Genomic DNA, 25342 nt, shown 5'->3' with positions numbered 1-25342 from the left:
TCAAACTCAGATCCAAAAACTACACACTTAGAGCTACAATTTTGGTTTTTTTTTTTTGCTGTACGACCATTTTTGTATAAGTTACAGCCTGTTGAAAATCCCCCAAAAATTTGGATTTTTTTTCTGCTCCCTTAATTTTTGTGCATAGTGTATATGATTGTTTACTGATCCAATTTGAGTGAGGATTTCGTTATTGAAATCCATATTTTTTACTAAATAAGACGAAAAATGTTTTTTTTAATTATTAGACGGGCATATTTGTTTTTCTCTAAACAGTTGTTAACTGTTTTTCTCTAAATGTATAATAGAAACCGGTTATTATTTAATAATACAAGTAATGTAAGAGTAGAAAGCATTATTTATTTATTTATGCGTCAACATCATCATATCAGCCGATGGACGTCCACTGCAGGACATAGGTTTTTTGTAGGGACTTGCAAACATCACGATTCTGAGCCGCCTGCATCCAGCGAATTCCTGCGACTCGCTTGATATCGTCACCAAGGCTAGCCATTTATACGTATTATTATATAAAAAAAAAGTCCTCCGCCGCGTCTGTTTGTCTGTTTATGATAAACTGCCGATCTAAATTGTACATCAGTACATTAAACGTAGGCGTCCGCATTGTAGGTACGATTCGAACGCATCGCATGAAACGGATTTTTAATTTTATCGATATCGATAAAATCCGTTCGATGCGATCCGTACAATGCAGATCAGTGGTCGCATTTGTATAACTTTCTATACAAAGAATACTACAATCCGTTTGATCCGATGCGTCCGATGCGTATGGTGCGGATCTGTGGACGCCTATCATTTAGCGAAACAATACATGAAAATTATAATTTGACGCCTATATTGTTCCAGATCTAATGACTTGACGTGCGCATCACAATGACGTCGTTCGCAAACATGACGCAGTCGCTGGCGGCGAGTCTGCCCGCCACCTCCACCTCGGCCTCGGGCTCCAGCCACAACGCGCCCGAGCCCGAGGACCCCGTCGCCATGTCGCAGATCATCTGCAACCTCATCGAGAACATGAACAAGCCACCCAGCCTGCAAACCACGGCTTCAACCTCCTCGACAATACCTTACGACATCTGGGCGCTGCCCTCGTGCTCCTTACAGAACGCCACTATACCTAGTATTCGTGAGTACAACACTGTTTCTAATAATAACAATCAGAGCCACACTAAGGAAGACAACTCGAGCGGATCCCCGGGCACCTCTTCCTCCGTATCGATCACCTGCTTCCGCTGCGAAGAACGCACCCCAACAATGCGTTGTTTGGAATGTAACGATCTCTTTTGTCATGAATGCTGTCATAAAGTTACTTCAGATTGTCAGTTGAGAGAGCACACTTTGCTGCCTATCCATCAAATATCACCGATAGGCGCTAGACCCAACTCTGTCACTAACGACAAAGAAGTCATGTACTGTGAGTTGCACGGCGACCCCGTTAGGTTTTACTGCGAAGCGTGTATAATATTTATCTGCCAAGAATGTACCTTGTGGGTTCATAAAGATCACTGCTTTTCCCCAATTAAAGGTGCGCTAGATGTGTGTAGAATTGGTGTTTTTAGAGCTATAGAAGACACCAAAACTGGGACGAAAGCAATAAAAACTGCTATAGATCGTGCTGTCGCGATGTCTAAGGCTTATGAAAAGGAAACCGCAGAAGCTAATATGAAAATACGTAAAGCTATGCGCTGTTTTGCACAAGCGATTGAAGATCGTGAGAAATATTTGTTAGATAAAGTAGAAAAAATGCGTCAAGCTAAGATGAATGAATTAACAGACCATATGAACACTCTTCGTGGTATACTAGCTGGATTGGCGCATACTAATGAAACTTTAGTACGTAGTATGGATTCTGAGGGACTTGATTTATTTATGGCCAAGGAAAAAGGACGTGCCCAAGTAGACTATTTCTCTTGTATGTTTAAGAATATGTATGTAACAGAAGAGCGTATTATGTTCATACCTCCTAACTATGATTTAGTTGACCAGATAAAGAGACAATGTGACGTGCAATCAGCTCCTGCAAATGCAATGCATACATTAAGTTCATCGTCTTCGCTACAATCAAGACAGTCTTTACTACATTCATTGCAAGCAGCTCAAACATTTCCACCGTTATCTTATCAAATGTCTGCGGCCAACAGCTTAAGATCCTTACCAGACTATACGAACCACACAAGATCTACTAACTATTATGATCATAGTATCTCTTCTAGCATAGCGTCTTTGGATGTAAACTCAGCTCGTGGTATCGGTCAAGCAATACCGGGATATTGGATGTCAGTTTCTGTAAAGCCTACAAGAAGCCCGGTCTCTGGCGTGCCGATATTTTCGTTTGGCAGAGAAGGTCAAGATGAGGGACAAGTGTCGAGACCCTGGGGTTTGTGTGTAGATCGTGAAGGAAATATAATCGTTGCAGACAGGAGAAATAACCGCATACAGATATTTAACGGTCGTGGCGAATTTAGAACCATGTTCGGTTCTAAAGGAACTGGCCCAGGGGAGTTTGATCTTCCTGCAGGCATAACGACGGATACTTATGGACGTATAATTGTTATCGACAAGGACAATCACAGGGTTCAAATATTCACCTCGTCTGGTAATTTTATCTTGAAGTTTGGTTCCTTCGGAAAGGAATGTGGTCAGTTCCAATATCCGTGGGATGTAGCTGTTAATACTTTAGGCAATATCGTAGTAACGGACACTCGTAATCATCGAATTCAATTATTCACTAGTGACGGTACATATATAACTAAATTTGTATTTGAAGGAGCTAATCCTGCAAAAATGCTCAAAGGGCCGACGACTCCTAGAGGTGTATGTTTTACTACTTCTGGTAATATAATTATATCAGATTTTGAAAATCATCGCTTGCTCATGGTAGATCCGACGCTTTCGAAGGTTTTGCATTGCGTAGGTCGTGAAGGGTCAGCAATCGGCGAACTTAACCGTCCGTCCGGAATAGTAACCGACGATGACGGGCATATTATTGTAGCTGATTCTAAAAACCATCGTGTACTAGTATTTACATCGGAGTTGCGTATTCTATGGGCTGTAGATTTGAAAAGTCCCGGCCTGGACGACAAAGACCGACCCAGCGACGTGGCGCTCACCCCGGAAGGGTTCCTCGTAGTGTTGTTCGAAACCTTGCCTGACACCGCCCGCGATATAACCTCTCACGGCAAACAATATATCAAAGTATATTGATACCGAACCATATGTTAAGTGTATTGACAAATGTAAAACGCCAAGTGAAACTAACGACGTGGGCCGAAGGTCCATCAAATTTTATGTTTGTTTTGTTTAATTTGTGATTACTTTCATAATGTGCCAATTTTATTATTATTAATGTTTGAAATCTGAATCGAGCATAGCTTGTACGGAGGATTTTCGTTTGTCATTGACATTATGTTGAGTGCAAATTAAATTCTCCTTAAATTAAAAAAAAAGATGAAATTTTTGTTACCATATTTTTTTGATTTCAGTTTCATGTGGAACTAGTCTTTAAAGACCAAACTTTGTTTGCAATGTTATTTTACACAGTAATTTTGCACCGCTTGCTATAGCTGTAATCGTGCTAACTAAAATCAGACAATCTAATCAATCATTACACGATGATCGACGGTCGAAACTTTGAGTTTGGTTTTATGCATTGCATAAACAAAAGTATAAAACGTCAACATTATTAGAGATAAAAAGATCACATTGTGATTTAAAAGATGTTTTTATGTGAGATAATTTAAAAATTTAACTTGAAAAGTATTTTTTTCAAATGTTACTTTTGCGTTTTTTTAACTTGGTTAAATAAATGATTAAATAATGCACGCGTTGATACGTATTCTTATATTAAGTTATTTTGCATACTTTATGTACTTTATATTATATATTTTTTTTAATATGCAGTGAATGCTCTACGCAAGGACTGTTGAAAATCATTTAGTTCGTAGATTTTACTTGATTTAGATGTTTATTTTGTTTAAGACTTGAGGCGTGGAAAACGTGTAAATGAATTAAGAAATTAATGCAATAAAACTTGGAGACTGACTAGAAGACTGTCTTAAAGACGTGGTTCCGTAGCGGGCGGGGACAGGTGTCGCGATCCAACGCGTTAAGTTATATGCAATTTTTTATTACCAAATTGTAGGTATTATATTTTGATGGTGATTTTATTGGCAATTTAATGTTCTTTTTGTTTGCATTATTTAATAAATTCACACGTAATGTTTATTTAATTGTCGCAATTATTTACATTGTGTGTAATGAATTGGGCTGCAATTAAATCGACGTTCTCTACATCGTTACATGTAACGTATATGTTTGGTATTCCTTGATGTAGTGCTATAGATGATAATAATTAATCACTAGCTAATCGTAAGATCCTATATCTTTAATAACTTGTACTTATGTTAACGTCACCCGTGTCCACAAACATCACCGTGAAGTCCACTGCAGATTTGTTACGTTTACATTATATGACAGACAAAATTCGAAATCTTACTGCATATGCATGAGCCACTTTCATAATAACAATCGATTGATTTTATACGTCTTTAGGAGATACATATTTTTATTGGTTTGAGTTGTTGAAGATTTACGAGATAATATCAACTTTTAATAAACTGATTGGTTCACAATGATGCAGTGTAAGACCCATTGTAATGCTAGTGTATATGGGTGCAAGTCATGGGTGTAAAACTCGATGATTTAAAAATTAGCTAATTTATAGATATTCTTCTACATATTATTTTTTTCAATTAATAATAACGTGTCGTTGTAGGTAACTTGTATACAGTCAAAAATTTGTGTTAGTCCAAATATTTTAGCAAAATTGTTTCTCCAAAATTTTATGAATTGTCGCATAGTCTATTTTTTAAATGTATCGTCGGATGGTTCGACTGTATAATTAATTATTATGAATTAGATTTAATACACTGTGTTCAGTCAATATGTGTTCACTATTTTAATATAAGTTTAGCATAATACTTTCGAATCGAGCGGTTCGGATAGCGTCTTATTACTCGTATGGTATAGTTTAACTGCGTGTTGTAGTTTTTACTCACGTTGAGGTCTCGCTTCCGATGCGGGGTGTAATTCCGCGCTGGCTAAATTGTAGTTTGCATTTACAAGCTGCCTTTGGAACATTTTAATGTAAGCGTTCGAATAACTATATTCTAAGCAATCGACCCCAACAGACTTCCTTGTGGGACGCCTCATGAGTAACTTGTATTTATAGATTAGTCTAGACTCTAGGGCTACGGCACCAGTATCATGTTTAGACGAGCATTTATCCGTATTCTAAAGAAACTTCTATGTACCAAAGCTATATTAACTTGTATATCGACTGTAAGCTCACGCTCTCAACAGATGTAATCTTTGATCAAACCTAACCGCTTTGTACCTATAATCTTTATCTACTATTAAATTAGTCAACTTATCAATATATTACAAACTTACAGTGTTAATACATCAATGAACTAGAATGTAGTCTGTAAAGATTTGCGTTAAATCAATGTTCCCAATAATATTGAGCATAAAATGTATTAGTTAAAAGTACGATTAGTATAACGTTTTACGTCTATATTTAGATTTAGGATAGCGTAAGATGCTTGAAGACGTCTTTTATAAGTATCATCGTGAGAACTGATAGGCATCTGATATATAATTTTCCTAAAGTTAAAAAGAGTCAATAACTCCCCACATCACAAAGTTTATAAATTAGTCGCTTATCAGTTCGATTGCGATCTAAGGCCATTTAGTAATCCTTTGGTAGCCTCTGCTAACATTTAGTCAATTTGCGACACGCTTTGATAACTGACCGCAAACTGAACACCAACAAAGCTCTTATAGTTGTTTCTGCTGGTGTATGCTTATTAGTCATAAAATATGAGGAAGACAGTTGAGATAAAGCGTGTAAACAAACTAACGTAGCATGCGAGGAGATACAACAGTGATAACAATTGTTGCTTCTCTCTATATTGCTATAAAACTGTAAAGTTTATTAGTCTTTATTGGTAGACCAGAGATACTTTGGTGTACAAATAAAGAAATAACGCAAAAAAACATCACCACCAACTAAAACACATTAGGATGTAAGAATACATTCATTGAATTCTGGGAAAAGTGGAATTTTCGTCATGACCGATAATAATAATTGGTTTAGTAAATGTCGTGATGATTAACACTTTTTTTGAACTTTTAAGTGTGTATTTCTTTGTTTCCTTCAGTATGATGCCACGTTTTCAGTGGGTTTTAATTTTTTTTTTATTTCGATATTCGTAATTTTATGGATACAAATGTTAGTATTGACTAACAATGATTACTTTGTGGTCTAATTGTCAGCCTTTGCACTGGCTAATTTTAATTTCGCTATTACTAAAGGCACATTTAGAACATGCAAATATAGACGATGAACATTTTTGTGCAAGTTGAAACAATCAATCCAGGAGAGACTGATAGTTTCAACTTGCACAAAAACGTTTTGCAACCTCATTGGTATAATATCGATATGACGTGTAGTAGCTTTTACGACAAAAATATTTACAATATTTACAATATACAAATTTTGACTGCTATTTGATAAAATTCATAGCTCTTTTTCTGATGCACGTTAAAAAAACGTCGAGTGCAGAGGTGTGACAATTTTTAGTATTAACAATTGTCAAACTAATTTTCTTTTGTGGGTGAAATTAAATTATAAGGTATGATAAAACAAAATGAAGTAATTCATGCGACTGGAAATATTATAGTCTGAGTTAACTTAAATTCTATCAGTTAAGGTCGGAAAAATTGTTGTTTGGAGTGTTTTGTACGGCTAAATGAATAATCGTGTTGTGCGACGTATGCTTGGCACTGGGTCTCTGTAGAGTATGATAGTATCTGATCAAAGTATGAGATGTTCAATCATATGATGAACACTGTTGTTCATCAAAGCTTACTTTCATGTCATAGTAGTTATTTCGTTACCATTTTCTTACATGGCAAACGCCACATTTGGATTTTTAAAATCAATGATTCAGTTTCTAAATCAAGTCAAAGTTCCTATCGCATCGCACTGCGTTATATCATTTAAAAAAAGGATCACATCTCTTCAAGAATAATTATAGATAAAAATTTCGTAATATTTAAATTGATATAATTTATAGTTAAGTGTTTCACAAATTTGATTATGAGCATCTTGAAAGTTATGCGATGGAAAAAGCTGCCAATTTAAAATATTCTTTATATCTTTCAGCAATATAAAGGAAAAGCTATTATGACTATTGAATGTATCGCCTCTGAACATGGGTAGTAATGTATTTAGTGTGAACGGCAAAAACGCGGTAGAAAAATAACTTTTATACTGGTATGTGCAGTTTTTTGCGTCTTGACTGTCAATTAACAAAATTCCGCGGAGGAATAGCTTTATGATTTTTATTTTTATTTCGTATCACTAATAGATAAAAGTGAACTTGACTTACTTTTGTTCAGTGCCATTATAAAGTATTATAATAATATTATTATTATTTTAAAAATATTTTTGTTTGTGCATAAAATGCATGCTTTTATAAGAAAAATATCAAAATTATCTTGAAGTCCATTGAAAATCTTACATTTTATGTTTTTTTATGTGTGAATCTCAGAGTCAATATTTTGTCAAATATTTAAAACATTATAGTGGTTTTTGCAAAGCAAATTACCTCTAAATACCAGCGGATTGAATTTTATTCAATAGATTTAAACAAGTGGTGACGTATGAAAAATGTGGCGACCAATGTTCGTACCTAAATCTAATGACAAAATGAATGCTGTCTGCGGCTGTGTGAGTTCTTTTACTTTTTTTGACTTGTACTTGAAAAATATACTTAAATCCAGTATGTACTATGAATTTGAAAAATCACAGGAAACGGTATTAATGATTATACAGAGGCTTTTAAATGATCTTAATTGTTTATTATCACCGGTTCAGATAATAAAGAAAAAGTTTCACAGTTGCTGGCTACATACAAAATATGCAAAATTTTCTGCATTTAGACTCGGCTTCCAAATAATTTAGGTTTTCACATTTTACATACTCACTACTTGTCTAAATGTTACCATTTATTACCTTGTAGGCTTTCTGTCATCTATAAAAACTGTTTGGTGATGTGATAGAAATATTGCTTTTATCTTACACATTTCTCTTGGATGTTGCACATTGCACAAATTTGTACATTCATTCTCAACTTAGATTTTTGTGTAAATTAAATCAAAAGTATCTTTGGCATTTTATTAATTTTTCGTATATTTTTTTACATTAACGAGGTTCGATTGTTTTTTTAATGTAGACCTTCGTATAAATTAAATTTTGGATTGTCAAATTTAAAACAGTATTTTATTTATGATGTAGCAATATCTTCTGTCATATCATCAAATGCAAGTTATAATAAATACTACAGGTTCTTAGTTAACAAATGGTTGGCGCTAAGCGACTAAATATTACTTAATTCATTCTGTAACCGCATTTAATTTGGTAATCGTATTTAATTCGGTAACCATATTATTCGGTATGATTTAGTTATGTTTCTTAGATTTATTTTGTTACTTGGTTTAGTGGGTGAAATTATTGCGCTTTAGGGTGGCTGCCTAAAAATAAGTCTTCTGGAGCCTTTATATCTCGGTGTATTTTATACGCTGTTTAAACTGGTTGGTGTTTCTTAGTGCAATATACAATTTCTTTAAACTAGAATTTGTAGAAAACTGATACTTTAAAGGCTTAACTAAATAGTACTTTTTGCAATTTTGATTGGTTGACTTTATGACACTATCTGGAATTACAAATTAAATGTAATATTAAAATAAATGCTGAGATGAATTTCTTATTATATTTTCTGTCAGAATGATGATGACAGTGTCCTAATAAGCCACAAGGGTATAGCAGACAGTAGTGGAGTAGCCGCCCTAACTCGCAACCACTTTTTAAAAGTGAGCCGAAATTCAGCGCAAAAAAAAAGTTCTGATATAATCATGAAGTCAAATGATTTGATCGCCAGTAAACGATATGAAGTATGTGAAAGCTGCTAGTTGCTAGCAGTAAAAATTGTAGTTTTGTGATAGATACAATAAAATTGAGAGCGTAAATATTGATGCGTGGCGATAATTTTGTACGAGTTTTTTAAACATTCGATGTATCGGCAAATGGTGTATGTGGTGGTAACGACGCCCTCAGAAGGTCGTGGGTGAGACGCAATATAAACTGCATAATAATACAATTGTAATATGAGAGTGTAGTTAATTGTATTTGAGCCATTCTATTTGTACTATTTTTAATGTTTAACTAATCGCTTGTGTTGTGTTAGTCCTAGCGTAATTTTAACATTCATCCTCCCCTAAGAATCGTGTCGTAAGGCATTGGCTGTAACCTCTAAATAAAACTAAATTGACAGATTAAACTAACTGCCTTTCAGAGTATCTTAATTGTAATAAGCGATAAAGTTACTATTATATCTGTCGATTTTGTTTTTTTTTTTGTTTTGACAAAGTATTTGTCTACATCAAATTATCCTTAGTGTCTCAAAATTTCTCAGTTCTATTGCAAAAAACTAAACTAAATCTCCGAATGAGTATACTGAAGCATAACCTAATAATTATTCAGGATCAGGATGTCGTTTCTCAATATGGACTATACAAAATGTTAAGTCAGGGGATTTTCTTTTTGAAGTACCAGTAACGGGGTGCCTTTGCAATAGAAGATAATAGAGGAATAGGAATCAGTTAAATAATCAACAGAATCCTTTCATTTAATTCCTTGAGTTTTTTTTTAATTAACGCGTCATAATTTGACACTGAAAAATTATTTACTAAAAAATTATGGTTGTTCCCGTCACTTAAGAAAATACCGTAATTCTTCAGAGTACTCTTTTACAGAGAACACTAAGTTTTCTTGCATATTGATCAATATATTTTCCTTCAGTTATTTCCTAACAAAAATAATTCCTGATACTCCTGATATCTCAAGATATGCTGTTGTTTCAGAAACTTCTGAAACAAGTAAGTACTCGGATATAATAGACATGTTTATTATTAATTTCTTGACACTATCGAGGGGGGTGATGAATGATAGCGTAATTAGTAACTAGTAGTAGTATTTGTAAACGAACCTCGTTGAGGAACAGGTCAGTCTCGACCTGTGCTCTACGCGAGGACCAACGTGCTTAGAAGCAAATGACACACCCCTAAATACTGTTTATATTAGTACGAGATACGGTATAAAAAATATATACCCTCATCTGTTATTTATTTGGGATAAGAATTAAATGATGGAAAAAAAATCACATTGACACATTGCAAGTACGAATAGGTTTTCTAGTAAAATTGCAGCCGAACTGTTACATGATTATTTTTTTTTAAATTACTTCCCAGGTTCATTAAAGAAAATCGTACACTATTTAAAATAATATATCCAACAGAATATAAAACGTAAAAGTTGCTTGCTTTCACACTGCAACTGTTGGGTTGCGAGATTACTGATGAGGGTATATAAACAGTTGTGTAATGTTATTTATATACCCTCATCAGATATTGTCTAGTGTGTCAAATTAAAGCTTATTTTGTGCTTAATTTGACTGTCTTAGAATGAACTAGATCAAAGGCAACCATTTGATCTAAATCATGATTTCCTAGATTTTGTATGAAAACTGTGTCCGGCCGCAATTAAATAAGCTACCTATTTGCTACTGTGGACATATCATTTATTTATTATCACTAATAAATAACAGATGACGGTATGTATTTCTAATGCCGGATTTTGGACCATATTTGCCTGTGTAGACAAGACTGTGTACAAAATGCGAGCGTTTGCGACGTCACTTCACACACAACGTCATTGTTCTAACTAACGATGGTATCTGTTTGAGTATATAGTAACAATACGTAGAAGAATGATAACTATTGCACTATTATTAATTCCAGTCAGGAAAATGACAAGAACAACTGTCACTGAAATGCTATTTTACTAGTAAAATGACATGACAGTGACAGTTGTACTTGTCATTTTACTGACTGGAATTAATAATTGTACAATAAATTGATTTCTACCTGTAAATAACTTGTTGTAGGCCTGTAGGTGAATGATGAGGGCAACGAATGAAACAATATATCGTGAAGACAAATCGACCAATTGCGACCGAACTGGAAATATCGCTGTCTCTCTCTGACGCAACGAACGAGATATATCCGGTTCGGTGCTATTGGTCGATTTTTCTTCCCGAGATTATATCGGGGCTGGGGGGTCGAGTAAACTATCAAGTACGCACACAAGAAGCATAATAAACCAAAAAATGGCAAAACCTCTGTAGGTACAGTTGCTTTCGGAAATCCAATTATTATTTGTTTGACATTTTTTTTAATTTTGTATATGAAACATTATAAACAATCTGACATCTAATTGCTTTTTGTGTGGGAACACAAAATAGCAGTTATTGTATAATTTGACAAATTTACTTTTAAACAGATTTGATGATTATTACGTTATCATAACTAAATTATTTGTTTCTGTGTGTATATAAATCGGAGAAATTGTACAATTGGGATCATTATATTGCTTCTTTTTACACATCATGTACATCTATCTAGAAAATTCTAAAAGGTTTTGTGTCTACTTAAGTATAAAGGTTAAAGTATTGGGGCAATGTGTCTACTTCTCACGTTGGTGTAAGTTGTGTTCAGTGTTTTAAGTAAACCGTATCTACCTCACTTGTAATACATTAAAGACTGATTGGAATTAATGCGATGGTGGTCTGATCACCACTTTAGAAGTCTGTTGTCTACTAGAATAAGCAGAATCCTTACGGAACGATGTGTTTGTCTTCTTTACTTAAGATAGCGTCCAAATGTCCTGGTGGATTATTATTTTCTTTTTTTTTTTTTTGAATGTAAATTGACCGTTTCTGTCTGTCGACAACAGTCTATCTTTTTTCGTTTTATATCTCTATATATATTATGTTACACTTCTGTAATATTGTTAAAAGAAGACTGATATTTTATAAATGTTCCTATATTTTAATTTAGAATAATTTTACTGCCTACCATTATATTTTCATTTACGTTATTTTTATCCTTTCGGTAATAATCATTACTTTGATTCTTATAATCTTATCAATTGTGCATGACGCTATATATGTCATGGATTTTTTGAAATTTTTAATGGAATTTTGTATGAAAATTAATCAAGTGATTGATAGAAAATGGCGTTTTATTTACCATCCTTCATCCCCTCCTTCATTACTTTATATTTTACTAGCGGACGCCCGCGACTTCGTCCGCGGCAACCGTTACACAAAAATAATCCATATAGCATGAATTAGTATGCACGCGCGATGGCTTAGCGTATTTCTTGTATAACTTTGGTGTTTCTTTACCGATTTTTATGATTCTTTTTTTATTGAATAGGTAATAATGTTAACTTTTTTAGTTAGGGATGAGTGATGAGTGTTATAAACATAAGAGTAGACAAATTTAATTAGAAAGCTCCGAACTGCTAAGCTATCGGGAGTTACACGTGCTATTGTGAGTCAACCATAAAAGATAGACATATATATGCTGTTGTGTTTTTATAGATAATTTTAAGGAGAACATTTCCGTCATACATGGTTTCTATGTAGCTTTAACCATTAAGGCTGTACACGCGACGGAAACTTAAAAAATTGAGTAACTTCTCCCGTTTTCTCAACATTTCTCTTCACTGTTCTGCGCCTATTGATCGTAGCGCAATGAAAAGTATACTATAACCTGCCCAGGAGTATGTAGAATAATTGTACCAAGTTTCGTTAAAATCCGTCCAGTAGTTTTTGTTTCTATAAAGAACATACAGACAGACAGACAGACAGACAGACAGACAGACAGACAAAAATTTTACTGATTGCATTTTTGGCATCAGTATCGATCACTAATCACCCACTGATAGTTATTTTGGAAATATATTTCATGTACAGAATTGACCTCTCTACAGATTTATTATAAGTATAGATAATGTACTTGCAAATTTACCGCAAATTCTAAGCCCTTGACAACAGGAACAAAATATTTATTCATGATCATATGTTAGTATTCATGGCAAGTCCGACAAAATTATGAAAGCAACGGATTATGATGGACTTTGATGAGGGACTTTTCCTTAACGCCATTTGCTAGATTTTATGCGTCCCATAACAAATGTGTCCTCTGAATATAGTCTGAAAAGATTACCGGTTGATTTCAAAAATCATCAATAAATCAGTATGGACAAGAATTAATATAATTGTCTTTGGCTCAAGGAATGCTACTGTTCCAGTAAAATTAAACTGGATGAAATAAACACTCTCAAAATGCACTCGAACCTGCTCAAACCATATTTTTATGCAATACTACCTGACGCCGCGCGGTTTCACCCGCGTGGTTCCTGTTACCGTAGGAATACGGGGATAATTTATAGACTGTAGCCTTCCTCGATAAATGGGCTATCTACACTGAAAGATTTTTCAAATCGGACCTGTATCGGAGTAGTTCCTGAGATTAGCGCGTTCAAACAAACAAACTCTTCAGCTTTATAATATTGGTATAGATAGGCTTGTGTTTGACTACAATTTAAGCCTGACGGAAAGCATTGTAGCGAAGTTGGAGCGGCTTACCTAGAAGATGCCTATTCAGTCTTGCTTTGAAGATGTCATTATAAATGTCGGGAAACACGCCGGAAGGGCATTCCAAATTTTCACTGTGCGAATTAGAAATGTGGATGCAAATCGTTTCGTACAACTTGCCTGGACATCCACAACGTAACAATGGCACCATTCGCGGCGTAAATTAATGATTTTTTGACGGCCTCCATGGCGCAGTGGTATGTGCGGTGGATATACAAGACGCAGGTTCTAGGTTCGATCCCCGGCTGGGCTGATTTAGGTTCTCCTAATTGGTCCAGGTCTGGCTGGTGGGAGGCTACGGCCGTGGCTAGTTACCACCCTACCGACAAAGACGTACCGCCAAGCGATTTAGCGTACCGGTACGATGTCGTGTAGAAACCGGAAGGGGTGTGGATTTTCATCCTCCTCCTACCAAGTTAGCCTGCTTTCATCTTAGATTACATCATCTTACCATCAGGTGAGATTATAGTCAAGGGCTAACTTGCAAAGAATAAAAAAAAAATAATACCGCGAAAATTCGCAAAGAATACTACCTATATCATTAATCTGTGAAATAAAATGGAATTATATGATTCATCTATTTGGCATAGAGTGTCAGTTGGTTGTCATTCATTAATACAACGAATTGAAATATTCTTATACCATATTTCTCTTCTGATAGGATATAATTATACGATATCAAAGAAAGGATGGGTCATCACGTAAGCACGCTAGTTTCAAGTTTGGGGAGATTTTTCGAATATCCTGTAAAAAGGAAACCCATCTGTTTCTATAGACAGGAGGATTTCACAGCCACCGGTAAGTGGTGAATGTCATTCCAATGAATAGGTAGCCGATGTTACTGTGCAACAGTGCAATGGCGTGCTACTGCGTGCATTTTGTGATCAGGGTATGCACAAAGATACGTAATAGAAGGGCATAAAACAATAGATTCTAGTAATTACTTAAAAGGTTTTGTTTGTTTTTTTGTATTCTTTACAAGTTAGCCCTTGAATACAATCTCACCTGATGGTAAGTGATGATGCAATCTAAGATGGAAGCGGGCTAACTAGATAGGACGAGGATCAAAATCCACACCAATTTCGGTTTCTACACGGCATCGTACCGGAATGCCAAATCGCTTGGCGGTACGTCTTTACCGGTATGGTGGTAAGTAACCACGGTCTCAGTAAGACTATTTTGATCATTTACATAATATTTTGATGTAGGAGAACCTCAAAGGAAAGTGTCTGACCTTCCAAAGGTAGCGATGACTGACTACGACAAACTGGTGGACCAGTTCTACAAGAGACTAGCTGAACAACGTCAGTATAACCAAGTATGTACCATGTCTTCTGTGTTTCTTAAAACTTTACTATTTATGCACCCTCAGGGCTAGTGAATAGGCATCTTCTAGTCGAGCGTGCTCCAACCTAGACCTTGGTTATTTTATATAGCAAGTTATTTTAATGATAACTACAGATGTGCTTATGTGTACTCCGAGACGCCACGAGGGTATAACTTACGCCATCACTCCATCCGCTTTCTATTCCGGGCACTTGAAGGGAATGTTGTGGTAAGACGTATAGCCCAATATTACCTTCTGCGCCCAGATCAAGACCCAGGACCTCATGATACAAAGCAGTCTTTCCAGGAGCAACAAGGCGGTCTTAGATCAGCGTGCTATAGAAGATCCATTGGTATCTATACTTAATCAATTTTGGCGATCTTTCGGTACAGAATCATCGAAATGGAGTTTCTTTGTCGATGTAAGTATACATCAACATACAAGCTTTTATTCAATTTGCTAAATCTGACCACTGATTTTAAAACGTGTTACCTATCCAACCGATTGGACTGAGTTTGAATGTGACGATGCGTAGCTTAGTGACGTCATTTTAAATCCAATATGGCGGAATCTCGGACGATGATATACGTAGTATTTAGGTTCGTTATTACATAAACAGCTACATTATTTACTATCATGCTAGCTACTAGAAAGATTTATATTTACCTAAGCGTGAGTCTATATCTAGTCCGCTATAAGCTTCAACTCGTCTTCGAGAGAATGTGACATCTGTTGTGTACAATGCGCAACCAAACGCCTCGGTTCAGAGCGGACTAGAAGTTTGGCGTAATTTATAACATATCCTCAGGAAATGAAAGAGCAGGATCGCCGGTGGAGCATTCAGAAGGTGGTGCGTCGATTCCCCGGCTGGAACGAGGTCACCATCGCCAATCTGCACAGCCTGTTCCTGCTTTTCGACAATCAATCTAATGGCATGCTTGGATTTGATGATTTGTTAGTAATGCTGTAATTACTGTTGGGATTGATTTCATACTGGACTACCTTCATACGAATATAAAATAAAGTGGGGTTAGTTATACCTACCTACCTAACATTAATGACTTCAAATCGGCTGAACCAATCTAGAGATATAATATACTTTGGGATAGACTTATCTTACGCCGCGCCTTTTCAAGTGAACTCCATCTCCTGTCTAACATTATTAAAACCACACCGTAATTTGAGACGAAACAGGGACCCTAGAAATTCATTTTAGCTAAACTAGGTTATTGGCAGTGGTCTTAATCAATAGTGACCACTGTTATTTTTATTTAGGTACCTAACTACGCATATAATTTTCGTACCTATTACATACAAATGTATGTAATAGATTTACGAGTCGGTACAGAGTGTCATGTCATCACTCCGTACCGACTTAGATAATAACATGTGAATGAACATGTGAATGTGTGAAATAATATGTGAATGGAATAATCAACAAATAATGCAAATGATAAGTCTTCTCAGTTGTGCAGTTTTAGAGAGCTTGGGTGACGAATCCACAATGGAGGTCAGAAAAGACAAGTTCAACTTGGCAGACACGGATAACGACGGATGGGTTACTTATGATGAATTTTTATCGGTATGTCATAGTTAGTTAAACTACTTAATTAACTTTCAAGATATATTCATAGATATCTTATACCTAGGTTCTCGAATTCTGATCATTGCGAGAAATTGACTGACAATTGCAAAAAAAGATGGATAAAAATACAAGTATGCTTAGACCATGACATGGCTGAAGTAAAACTTCCTTAGCTCTCCCTCTCAACGTCCGTTCGTCTCGTCAGATTACGCCCCTCTTTACCTGTAGCCTGTAGGTAGAAAATTAATGTCTACAGCATTTACACAATTAGATGAATCATTATGAATCCTTTCAGCTCGTGTATAACTTCAGTCCGGCAGAGGAAGGCGACCTGGCGGGACTGGCACGACTCTGCAACGAAGTGGCCGACAACATACAGTTCGTGAGCAACCTCACCGTTGGAGAACAACTCGAGTATGGCTTGTTCTGACTTGACATTAATTATATTACGTTGTGCTACTAATGTTGTCATGGTATAGATTTTGAATAAAATACGTTCTTTTTAATTTACCAATTTTTATTTTCCTTTACAACATACCTACCTAGTTATTGCATCTTTATCTTTAATTTTAAAAATAAGTTATCTTAAATTATAATACGCACTATCTTACTATCGTGGTACTAGGCAGGTAGGTACTCTCAGGTAGATTTCTTTGTAAATAAGTTTTTTTTATTTTTATTTTTTACAAGTTAGCCCTTGACTACAATCTCACTTGATGATGCGATCGAAGATGGAAGATGCCTATCTTTTAGGAAGAGGACTAATATTCACACTCCTTTCGGTTTCTACACGACATCCTACCGGAACGCTATATCGCTTGGCGGTACGTTGTGCCGGTTGTGTGGTAACTAGCCACGACCGAAGCCTCCCGCCAGTCAGACCTGGACCAATTAAGATAACCTCAATTGGCCCAGCCGGGGATCAAGCCCAGGACCTCCGTCCTGTGAATTCACCGCGCACACCACTGCGCCACGGAGGCCGTCAACACAAGTACAAAATGTCACACGTAAATAAATACATATAGCTATTCTTAAAATCGATGGCCCATCTAATATTAAGTGGAAAACAATCAAACAGGCTGTACAGTTACTAATATCTCGGTGGGTTGTCATCACTGAGCGAGTCTATGTCGCTGAGGTGAGCGAGCGCGGGGTCGCAGGCGAGGCAGCGGCGCTCCACCTCGCGCCAGCACTCCTCGCAATACACGAACGGACATCGCGGCTTGACGCACGAGTGCCAGCCTTGTGTTGTGTTCGTTCCTGAACAATTTGGAATCTATACTAATATTATAAAGCTGAAGAGTTTGTTTGTTTGTTTGATTGAACGCGCTAATCTCTGGAACTACTGGTCCGACTTGAAAAATTCTTTCAGTGTTAGATAGCTCATTTATCGAGGAAGGCTATAGGCTATATATTATCCCTGTATTTCTACGGGAACAGGAACCACGCGGGTGAAACCGCGCGGCGTCAGCTAGTATTTTATATTGACATTTTTTTCAAGATACGTGATATCTTCGGCTAGCTTTTTATTTACCCTGTCTTGTTAGTACGTCGAAAGTTCAAGAATTCGATGGAGCTGATCTGATAGCCGTGATAGCCCAGTGGATATGACCTCTGCCTCCGATTCTGGAGGGTGTATGTTCCGGTCCGGGGCATGCACCTCCAACTTTGCAGCTGTGTGCATATTAAGAAATTAAATACCACGTGTCTCAAACAGTGAATGAAAAACATCGTGAGGAAACCTGCATACCGCTGTATCTGTCCGCATTGGGCCAGCGTGGTGGACTGTTGGCCTAACCTTCTCATTCTGAGAGGAAACTCGGAGCAGTGAGCCGAATATGGGTTGATAATGATGATGATGATGATGATGATGATGATGATGATGATGATGATGATGATGATATTGACATTGACAAACGTAATACAGGGGAACGGCAGAAGGGTGCAAGAGAGATGTGGACTATTTTGATATTTTTTTTATCATTCCTGAAAAATATTAGCAAAGTGATACTCGATTCGGATGAAAATATCGATGATTGTTAAAAAAATCAAATCCAGCTCGCAAAATGAAGTTATAAGCAATTTAATAAAAAATAATAAAGGGTACGGCAAATATCTCGTGTTTATGTTCCTTTGGCCATTTTGCTACTCCTTAATCAGATCATCATTATTAACCCATATTCAGCTCACTGCTGAGCTCGAGTCTCCTCTCAGAATGAGAGGGGTAAGGCCAATAGTCCACCACGCTGGCCCAATGCGGATTAGCAGACTTCACACACGCAGAGAATTACGATGTATTCCTTCACCGTTTGAGACACGTGATAGTTAATTTCTTAAATTACACACAACTGCAAAGTTGGAGGTGCATGCCCCGGACCGGATTCGAACCCACACCCTCCAGAATCGGAGGCAGAGGTCATATCCACTGGGCTATCACGGTTATCAGATCAGCTCCATCGAATTCTCGTACTTTCACCGTACTAACAAGACAGGGTAAATAAAAAGCTGGTGAAATAAACCTACTATTCCTATCAAAACTCCTCGGTGCAGTCTCTTCGCAGATCAAACACTTCATCCTGGCGACGGGCAAAGCTTCCAGCCAGCCCAGCGTCTGAGGGAATCTCATCCTCAAGCTCAACAAGTTCTCCCCGGAGAGGTAATGGGCTCGCACTGACTGCACTGCCTTCCTGCGCAGTGTCTTCTGCATTCTTAGACGCTTCTTTAGTATATCGTTGTATAGATGGAGTATCCTTTGCTTCTCGCGTGCGGGGTAGAAATAGCTGCAGATCAATCTGAAATATGAATAGCTATCTATTTTAAACGTTTTCTTTATTTATTATTTTTCAAGCATTCAATAATTTTAAATAACCTACACGTACACCCAAAATATTTCGCACAGCAAATATACGTTAGGCGTTGAGGCGTCAATCTGTGAAACGGTCTTCTTTTAATCTTCGTGAAGGCTGTATTGTAGTTCTTTATTATACGAGTTATAAGTATCTATGTTATTAAAGGCGGTATTTATACGACGACGACACGTTAGACAAATATAAATCTGGCTTTATCTCTACAATAACTAATGTTATTGTAGAGCAAGATAAAGCCAGATTTATGATATAGGTATAGCCAGATATATAATATGATTAAATCAAAATGAAAATACAGATGTAGGTAGGTATGTGGCTAACTAACTTGGAAAGGTTCCTACAATGTGCTTATTATATACAACTGACTAGTCTACTTGAGTATGTAATATTAATAATAATCATTGGCGGTACGTCTTTGCTGCTATCACGTTATCTAACCAAGATCGAAGCCTACCACACTAGATCAAGTAAACTCTTGAAAAAATGTAAATTCCTAATCAATTTCTCGAGTAATCTGGTTACTTTGAACTACTAACCTTCGCAGTCTCAAAGTGTAAGGGTTAATGAACAAGAGCAGCAGGATCCACACATAGCCGGCGTAAATTTTAAAATAAAACACAATGGGCATCGCCCGGGGCTGCGGCAAACAAGCCTCATTGGAAACCCTTTTATACTGCTTGCTGGAATTCACCTCTTCGAGTACTCTGCGCAGCATATTTGACAGAAGACTGTTGCTGTCTACCTAGTGGAAGGAAATAATTTAGTGCTTCCTTGAGGTGTTAAATTTTTTAGCAGAAAGAGTCTGCCTTGCCTCTGCCTTTGATTTGGAGGGCGTAGGTTCGAATCCGGTCAGGGGCATGCACCTCTAACTTTACAGTTGTGTGCATTTTAAGAAATTATTTAACACGTATATCAAACGGTGAAAGTAAAACATCGTGAGGAAACCTGCATACCTGAGAGTTTTCTTAATTCTCTGCGTGTGTAAAGTCTGCCAATCCGCATTGGGCCAGCGTTGTGGACTAAGGCCTAACTCCACGACACTCTCATCCTGAGAGGAGACGAATCTATTCTCAGGATGAGAATGAGCCGAATATGGGTTGTTAAGATTGAAACTGCTGAATTCTTTGTCATCTTGTCACCTCTCTCAACAAAAGTGCTTGTCAGTTGAGCATTCTTGAAATAAGCTAATTTGATTTTATTAGGATTTATTACCTGAATGTCAAGGTCTTGTACTCCCGAAGGTGTGCTACCTTCCATGGCGTGTTTCCTCACCACATCCAAAGCCTCGTAGAACAACCTGTCCAGCATCACGAAGGTAGTCGCCGTCACAGCTTCCAACATCACTTTGAGAATCTGACTCAGCAGTTTACTGCGCTCAGATAGTACATAGGAGACCGATACCACGTCAATATATTTGTTTCTTTCCATCTAAAACAAAGGTTCCAAACATTTTTTTTCTCATAGACCACTTTCAAATTTAACTGGTTCCGGTGGACCCCGTTCTAAATTTATATCCAAAACTCAACAGAATCAAAATCCACCATGAAATAACAGTTTTAAAAAAAAATTTGAGAATTGATCAAGTACTTAATAAATTAATTGATTGTGCTGTGAGTGGACGAGCAAAAAGTTATTTATTTCAGCCAACTTTAATTTTTAATTTCTACTCACAGCACAAGGAAGCAATCCATTCACAATTATTTTATTTAGAAAACTTCCCATTCGGTATGAAACCAGATAAATTTTCGTGGACCCTTGCTTACGAATCGTGAACCACCATTTTTATGTCACATCAACGTAGACCCCCGCTCAGTCTTCTGTAGACCATCGATTCCAAAAGTGGTAAGGTATGATCTAAACGACACAGAATCAGCCCTAAAGACTATCGATATTATATACCTACCTAGATTTATACCTTCTACTACTTTTTACTACAGGTTTTGGGGTATCAGTACTTTACTCTTCCTGCTGCATGTCATGCTTCTCACCCTGCCCACCAGAAGAACAGTTTTTGACTTTAACAGACAGGGCCTTATCGCGGCAGCGCGAAGAGCCGCACAAGGAACGTTGCAAATAGCAACTTGAGGATCATAGTGTAGCTGGCCGATTAAAGGGCAGCAAATGAGAAGATGGCAGGTGTATTCTTATTTCTCCATTCATTGATTCATTAGCAGGAACATGTGTTGTCCGCATTACTCTGTGTACCGTCCAGGTTTCCAACCTAAGTATGTTCGTTTCACGAACGGGGAACGTCAGGAAATGGTTACAAAATAACTAACAGGACAAGTTGAACAACATTTTATAATCCAAAAAATACCTTTTTCAATGGTAAAAGCGTAACTTTGCCCATCCGTCTTCGCTTTCGATCGATCCGTTTAAAATATCCGGTGATATAAACATTGTCAAAGTCGATGCTGGTCAAGTAAAGGTCGTGGTAGTTCTGCGCGGAGCATCCGATCCGAAGGAAGAGCAACGCTAAGCAGAGGTAAACAGTGGTTATGACAGACTCCATGGTGACGAACTTTTCGTGAAAAGCGTGTAGAACGCGATCTCCTGTTTCCTTTACATCCTAAATAAGAAATAAAATCTTGCAGATTAAACTTGACTTTGGGGATCGGAGATTCCGATCGAATTGAGGGTAGATATTATATTGGCAAATCTTTTATTAGCTGATGTCCGACTCCTTCATCATAACTTCTTTGTCAAACCTGCGTGTCAATTTTCAGTGCAATTCTTTTAGTGATTTAAGCTTTAGGTTGATAGATCAGGCATTTTTTTGCTTTTTAAATGTACCTAGCTAGGTATAGGTACAGATATATTTTACATACTAAAATGTCCTTTGTATATTACCCAGTAACTTTCGTAGAATAGTGTAAAATTAACATTCTTCTCATAATATGTAGGCATACCTGAACGTCGTGAAGTTCTCGTTCGAAATTGACTTTGTGTTGCAATTTTATATCACTCAGATTCGATGTCAGTTCTCTTTTGGCCAATTTTAGATAGAAGTAACCTAATCCCAGTCCAGGGTTTACCTAAAGCATATTCACATTTAGATATCTGTCTCTGATATTACTAATCGTAGGTACCTACTGGATCATCTATCACACTTTAATGGATGTGAGCAATTGCGAGCTTTTTGTAAAGGCTGTTAATGACGATTAAAATGATTCCACCATCTATTACCAGTATTGTCTTTGTCATTTTAGAAAAATAAGGGACAAAACTTGCGGTTATGCCTAGTTCGGACTACTTACTTTAGTATTTTAGTCGAGTACCTACGTACAATTTACTCGACTAAAATACAAAAGTAGTCCGAACTAGGCGTTAGACTATCCGACACTTACCTTTATGATAGGGAAACCTGCACTAAGAATAGGTATCTACTTAGAATCCATGAAGTGAACTATGTGTAAATGTGAGGGATTGGCTGTAAAACGAAAAAGTCTTCTGGGGGTGGCTTAACCAATAACATAAGATAATGCTGCTGTTAATCTTATAGAAAAATGATTTTAACTTATTTGAACGTACACCCACTCCACATATCATAAGGGAAGAAGGAGGGGGACAAAAGATCCAAAAGGATAAAACTGCATCCGCTATGCCGGGCGCCACCTACGTACTACTAAATAAAAAGACTGTCTACTTTGTTTTCGCTGTAGCATATTCCAGGTCCGAGCAATTGCTTTACGTTACAAATTCTCGGCAACATCAAGGACCAGCAAATAATCGCTGCGTATCCCGGGACGATGTTGTTGCATTCGTCGTAAGCTGATGAAAATGCGGCAATGCATAAAGTCACTGAGTGGGATATTTGGTTCTCGCAACGGATTTCCAATTTTTCGATGTACATCCTTTGATAATTCTGAATTTCTTCCGTTATTTTATTCAAGCTACAAAATAATTAGATTTCTATTATTTCTGAAACTCTTCTAGAAAGATTAAATAGTTTCCAAAAATCTATCAGTGTCCAGAAGTGTGGCCATCTATTTACCTATATCATCACAAGAACTACAAAAGTCATCAAATTGCGGTACGAACTGTTTTCTTTTCACACCCTTCCGTGACTGGCGTTTTAGGTCCAACAATGCGTACGTCAAATCATTTTCAGCCCTCATCAGTTCTAAATGCACCGTACCTTCAATCTCACCCTCGATTGGAGATACTATGTCACGGATGGATCTGTAAAACAAGATAAGAGTATATGTTAAGACGTATGCGTAGCTTTAGCCTTGGCTAATCTTTAATTCTCACATGCCAAGTGCAATATTTCGGTTGACGGTAAAATAATTTTAAGAACAAAATTTTTAGAAAGCTAGATGTTTAGTAGATGCAGTGGCAGGCTATAGAATTAGAGCGTTCGTACCGCATAAATGTAACTAGTGTATTTTTGTGGTTTTTAGAAGTTACTTATATGTGTTGACTGTTGAGGTACCTACTCTAATAATGACACGTGGGGTTTAGTGCCCACAGAGACGAATATCTTAGCATTCCCTGAATTCTCCGGCGGATCCATAAAGTGGTAGCACTCTAAGCAGCACCCTGAACATGTGACGAACAGGTGTTTGGTTAAGGATATTCTTTAAAATCGATTAACATTAATAACTATACTCTCCCGTAGTGTCACAGTAGTCACTAAGCGCGATTTCTCGGTACTAAATGGCAAAAACAGCCTCCTTTACCTGATAGCTTCTGTAATGCCTTCAACTTCATTCTGTAAACTGAGCAGGGCCTTGTTCAATGGTTTATACATTCTGGAATATTTCACTTTGCTGAGGTTGTGAGACAGTTGAGTGCTGCACGCAAATACTCGAACCACTTCTTTTGCGTTCAATCCTAAGTTTGTTATTGGACCTAAGAAAATACGATACGAGTAAGTATAGTAGAACAGGAAAGTAGAGAGGTAGTAGAGATCTTTGTGACAAAGCTCTTTCTGCCGCCAAGAAGCATCGCTGTGATGTATTTCACCATCATCATTAACAGCCGATCCACTGGTGGGCATAAACTTGCATAGATTTCTAAACACAACTGATTTGATCACGCAAAGAAACTCTAAGCATAGCTCGCCTCATCGCCCGCTGAGTGACAAAAAGTATGGGTGCCAATAATTGCAGGCATATGAGTCTTCACATACAAGTATGCTTAAAGTTGACCAATTCAAAACAGCACATCGTGGGAAGCGTGTTCTTTGCCTGTCCAGCGAAGTGTTACGCTATTACACAAGCTGGATCTTCCTTAACATCACTTATTTAATAGGGCATTTGCTTATTCCATCAATTATTCTGATGATGAATTCAATAGTAGGGTAGGTTTTTGGTATGATAGGTGTAGGGTAGGGGTATGGAAGAAGTGCATATAAGTCAAAGCGAAGCTTGACCGGGTCCGCTAGTGTAATTATAAAAAAATAAATTCTTACCCGCAACTACGTAAGTGAGAACGACGGCCTTCAGAACTCCCCGGCCGGGCTTGCCGCAGTACATCGGCAGCAGAAGTAGAAACATACACTGGACTTGTATCGACACTGCACTACATATGCCTTTAAGGTAACATCTAAATTATTGAAGTGATTACTTGTTATGGGAGGGTAAACCGCTTCGTAACGTAACGCGTTACGGCGCCACTTTGTCTGGCTTTTTTTCTGACGGATACGGCAGCAGGTTTAAGTTATTACTTCGTTTCTTTTTTTAATCTAGCACACACAGTATCTATGAATGAATATCGCTCGTTCGCAAAAAAGGGCACAGCCGTACCTACCATCTTTTATCGACGTCATTCTTCACTTCGTTATAAACAAACCTAGAAACCTAACTCGTCAGTGATAAAGAGTGCATAACATAAGTATCAACAACACAAAAGAGAGCAATGTTTTTGATTTCGCCGCTATTGGTCGACATTTGTCTTTCTCTAGTCT

At 37.1% G+C, this 25342-nt stretch overlaps 3 protein-coding genes across 4 annotated transcripts in view; 2 read left to right on the top strand and 1 right to left on the bottom strand.

Annotated features, from left to right (window-relative positions):
* The window catches only part of LOC112047156 (protein wech), a 29209-nt gene extending 16987 nt beyond the window's left edge, over nt 1-12222 (top strand). For both annotated transcript variants that reach the window (XM_024084165.2, XM_052887812.1), the window contains exon 2: nt 868-12222. In XM_024084165.2, coding sequence (XP_023939933.2) covers nt 895-3228 — 2334 coding nt within the window. In that variant the 5' untranslated portion in view covers nt 868-894 and the 3' untranslated portion in view covers nt 3229-12222. The remainder of the gene's footprint in view (nt 1-867) is intronic.
* Nucleotides 12223-14201: 1979 nt separating this feature from the next.
* Nucleotides 14202-17030, top strand: LOC112047185 (uncharacterized). The gene is made up of 5 exons (XM_024084202.2): nt 14202-14450; nt 14861-14970; nt 15788-15933; nt 16447-16561; nt 16860-17030. Exons 1-5 carry the CDS (start codon nt 14342-14344, stop codon nt 16992-16994), a joined length of 615 nt encoding a protein of 204 aa, XP_023939970.2. The 5' UTR covers nt 14202-14341; the 3' UTR covers nt 16995-17030.
* A 612-nt stretch (nt 17031-17642) lies between these two features.
* On the bottom strand, nt 17643-25204 carry LOC112047150 (protein sneaky). The gene is made up of 10 exons (XM_052887961.1): nt 25186-25204; nt 24848-24967; nt 24114-24285; nt 23419-23613; nt 23078-23324; nt 21749-22000; nt 20644-20859; nt 19968-20173; nt 19088-19356; nt 17643-17824 (listed from the first exon to the last, which is right to left on the bottom strand). The coding sequence occupies exons 1-10, from the start codon at nt 25202-25204 to the stop codon at nt 17655-17657; spliced, it is 1866 nt and encodes a 621-aa protein (XP_052743921.1). The 3' UTR covers nt 17643-17654.
* Between the last annotated feature and the right edge of the window lie 138 nt (nt 25205-25342).

Source organism: Bicyclus anynana, chromosome 20 (genome assembly GCF_947172395.1).
Source record: "Bicyclus anynana chromosome 20, ilBicAnyn1.1, whole genome shotgun sequence".
Lineage (NCBI taxonomy): Eukaryota > Metazoa > Arthropoda > Insecta > Lepidoptera > Nymphalidae > Bicyclus > Bicyclus anynana.
This window is presented reverse-complemented; position numbering and strand designations above follow the sequence as displayed.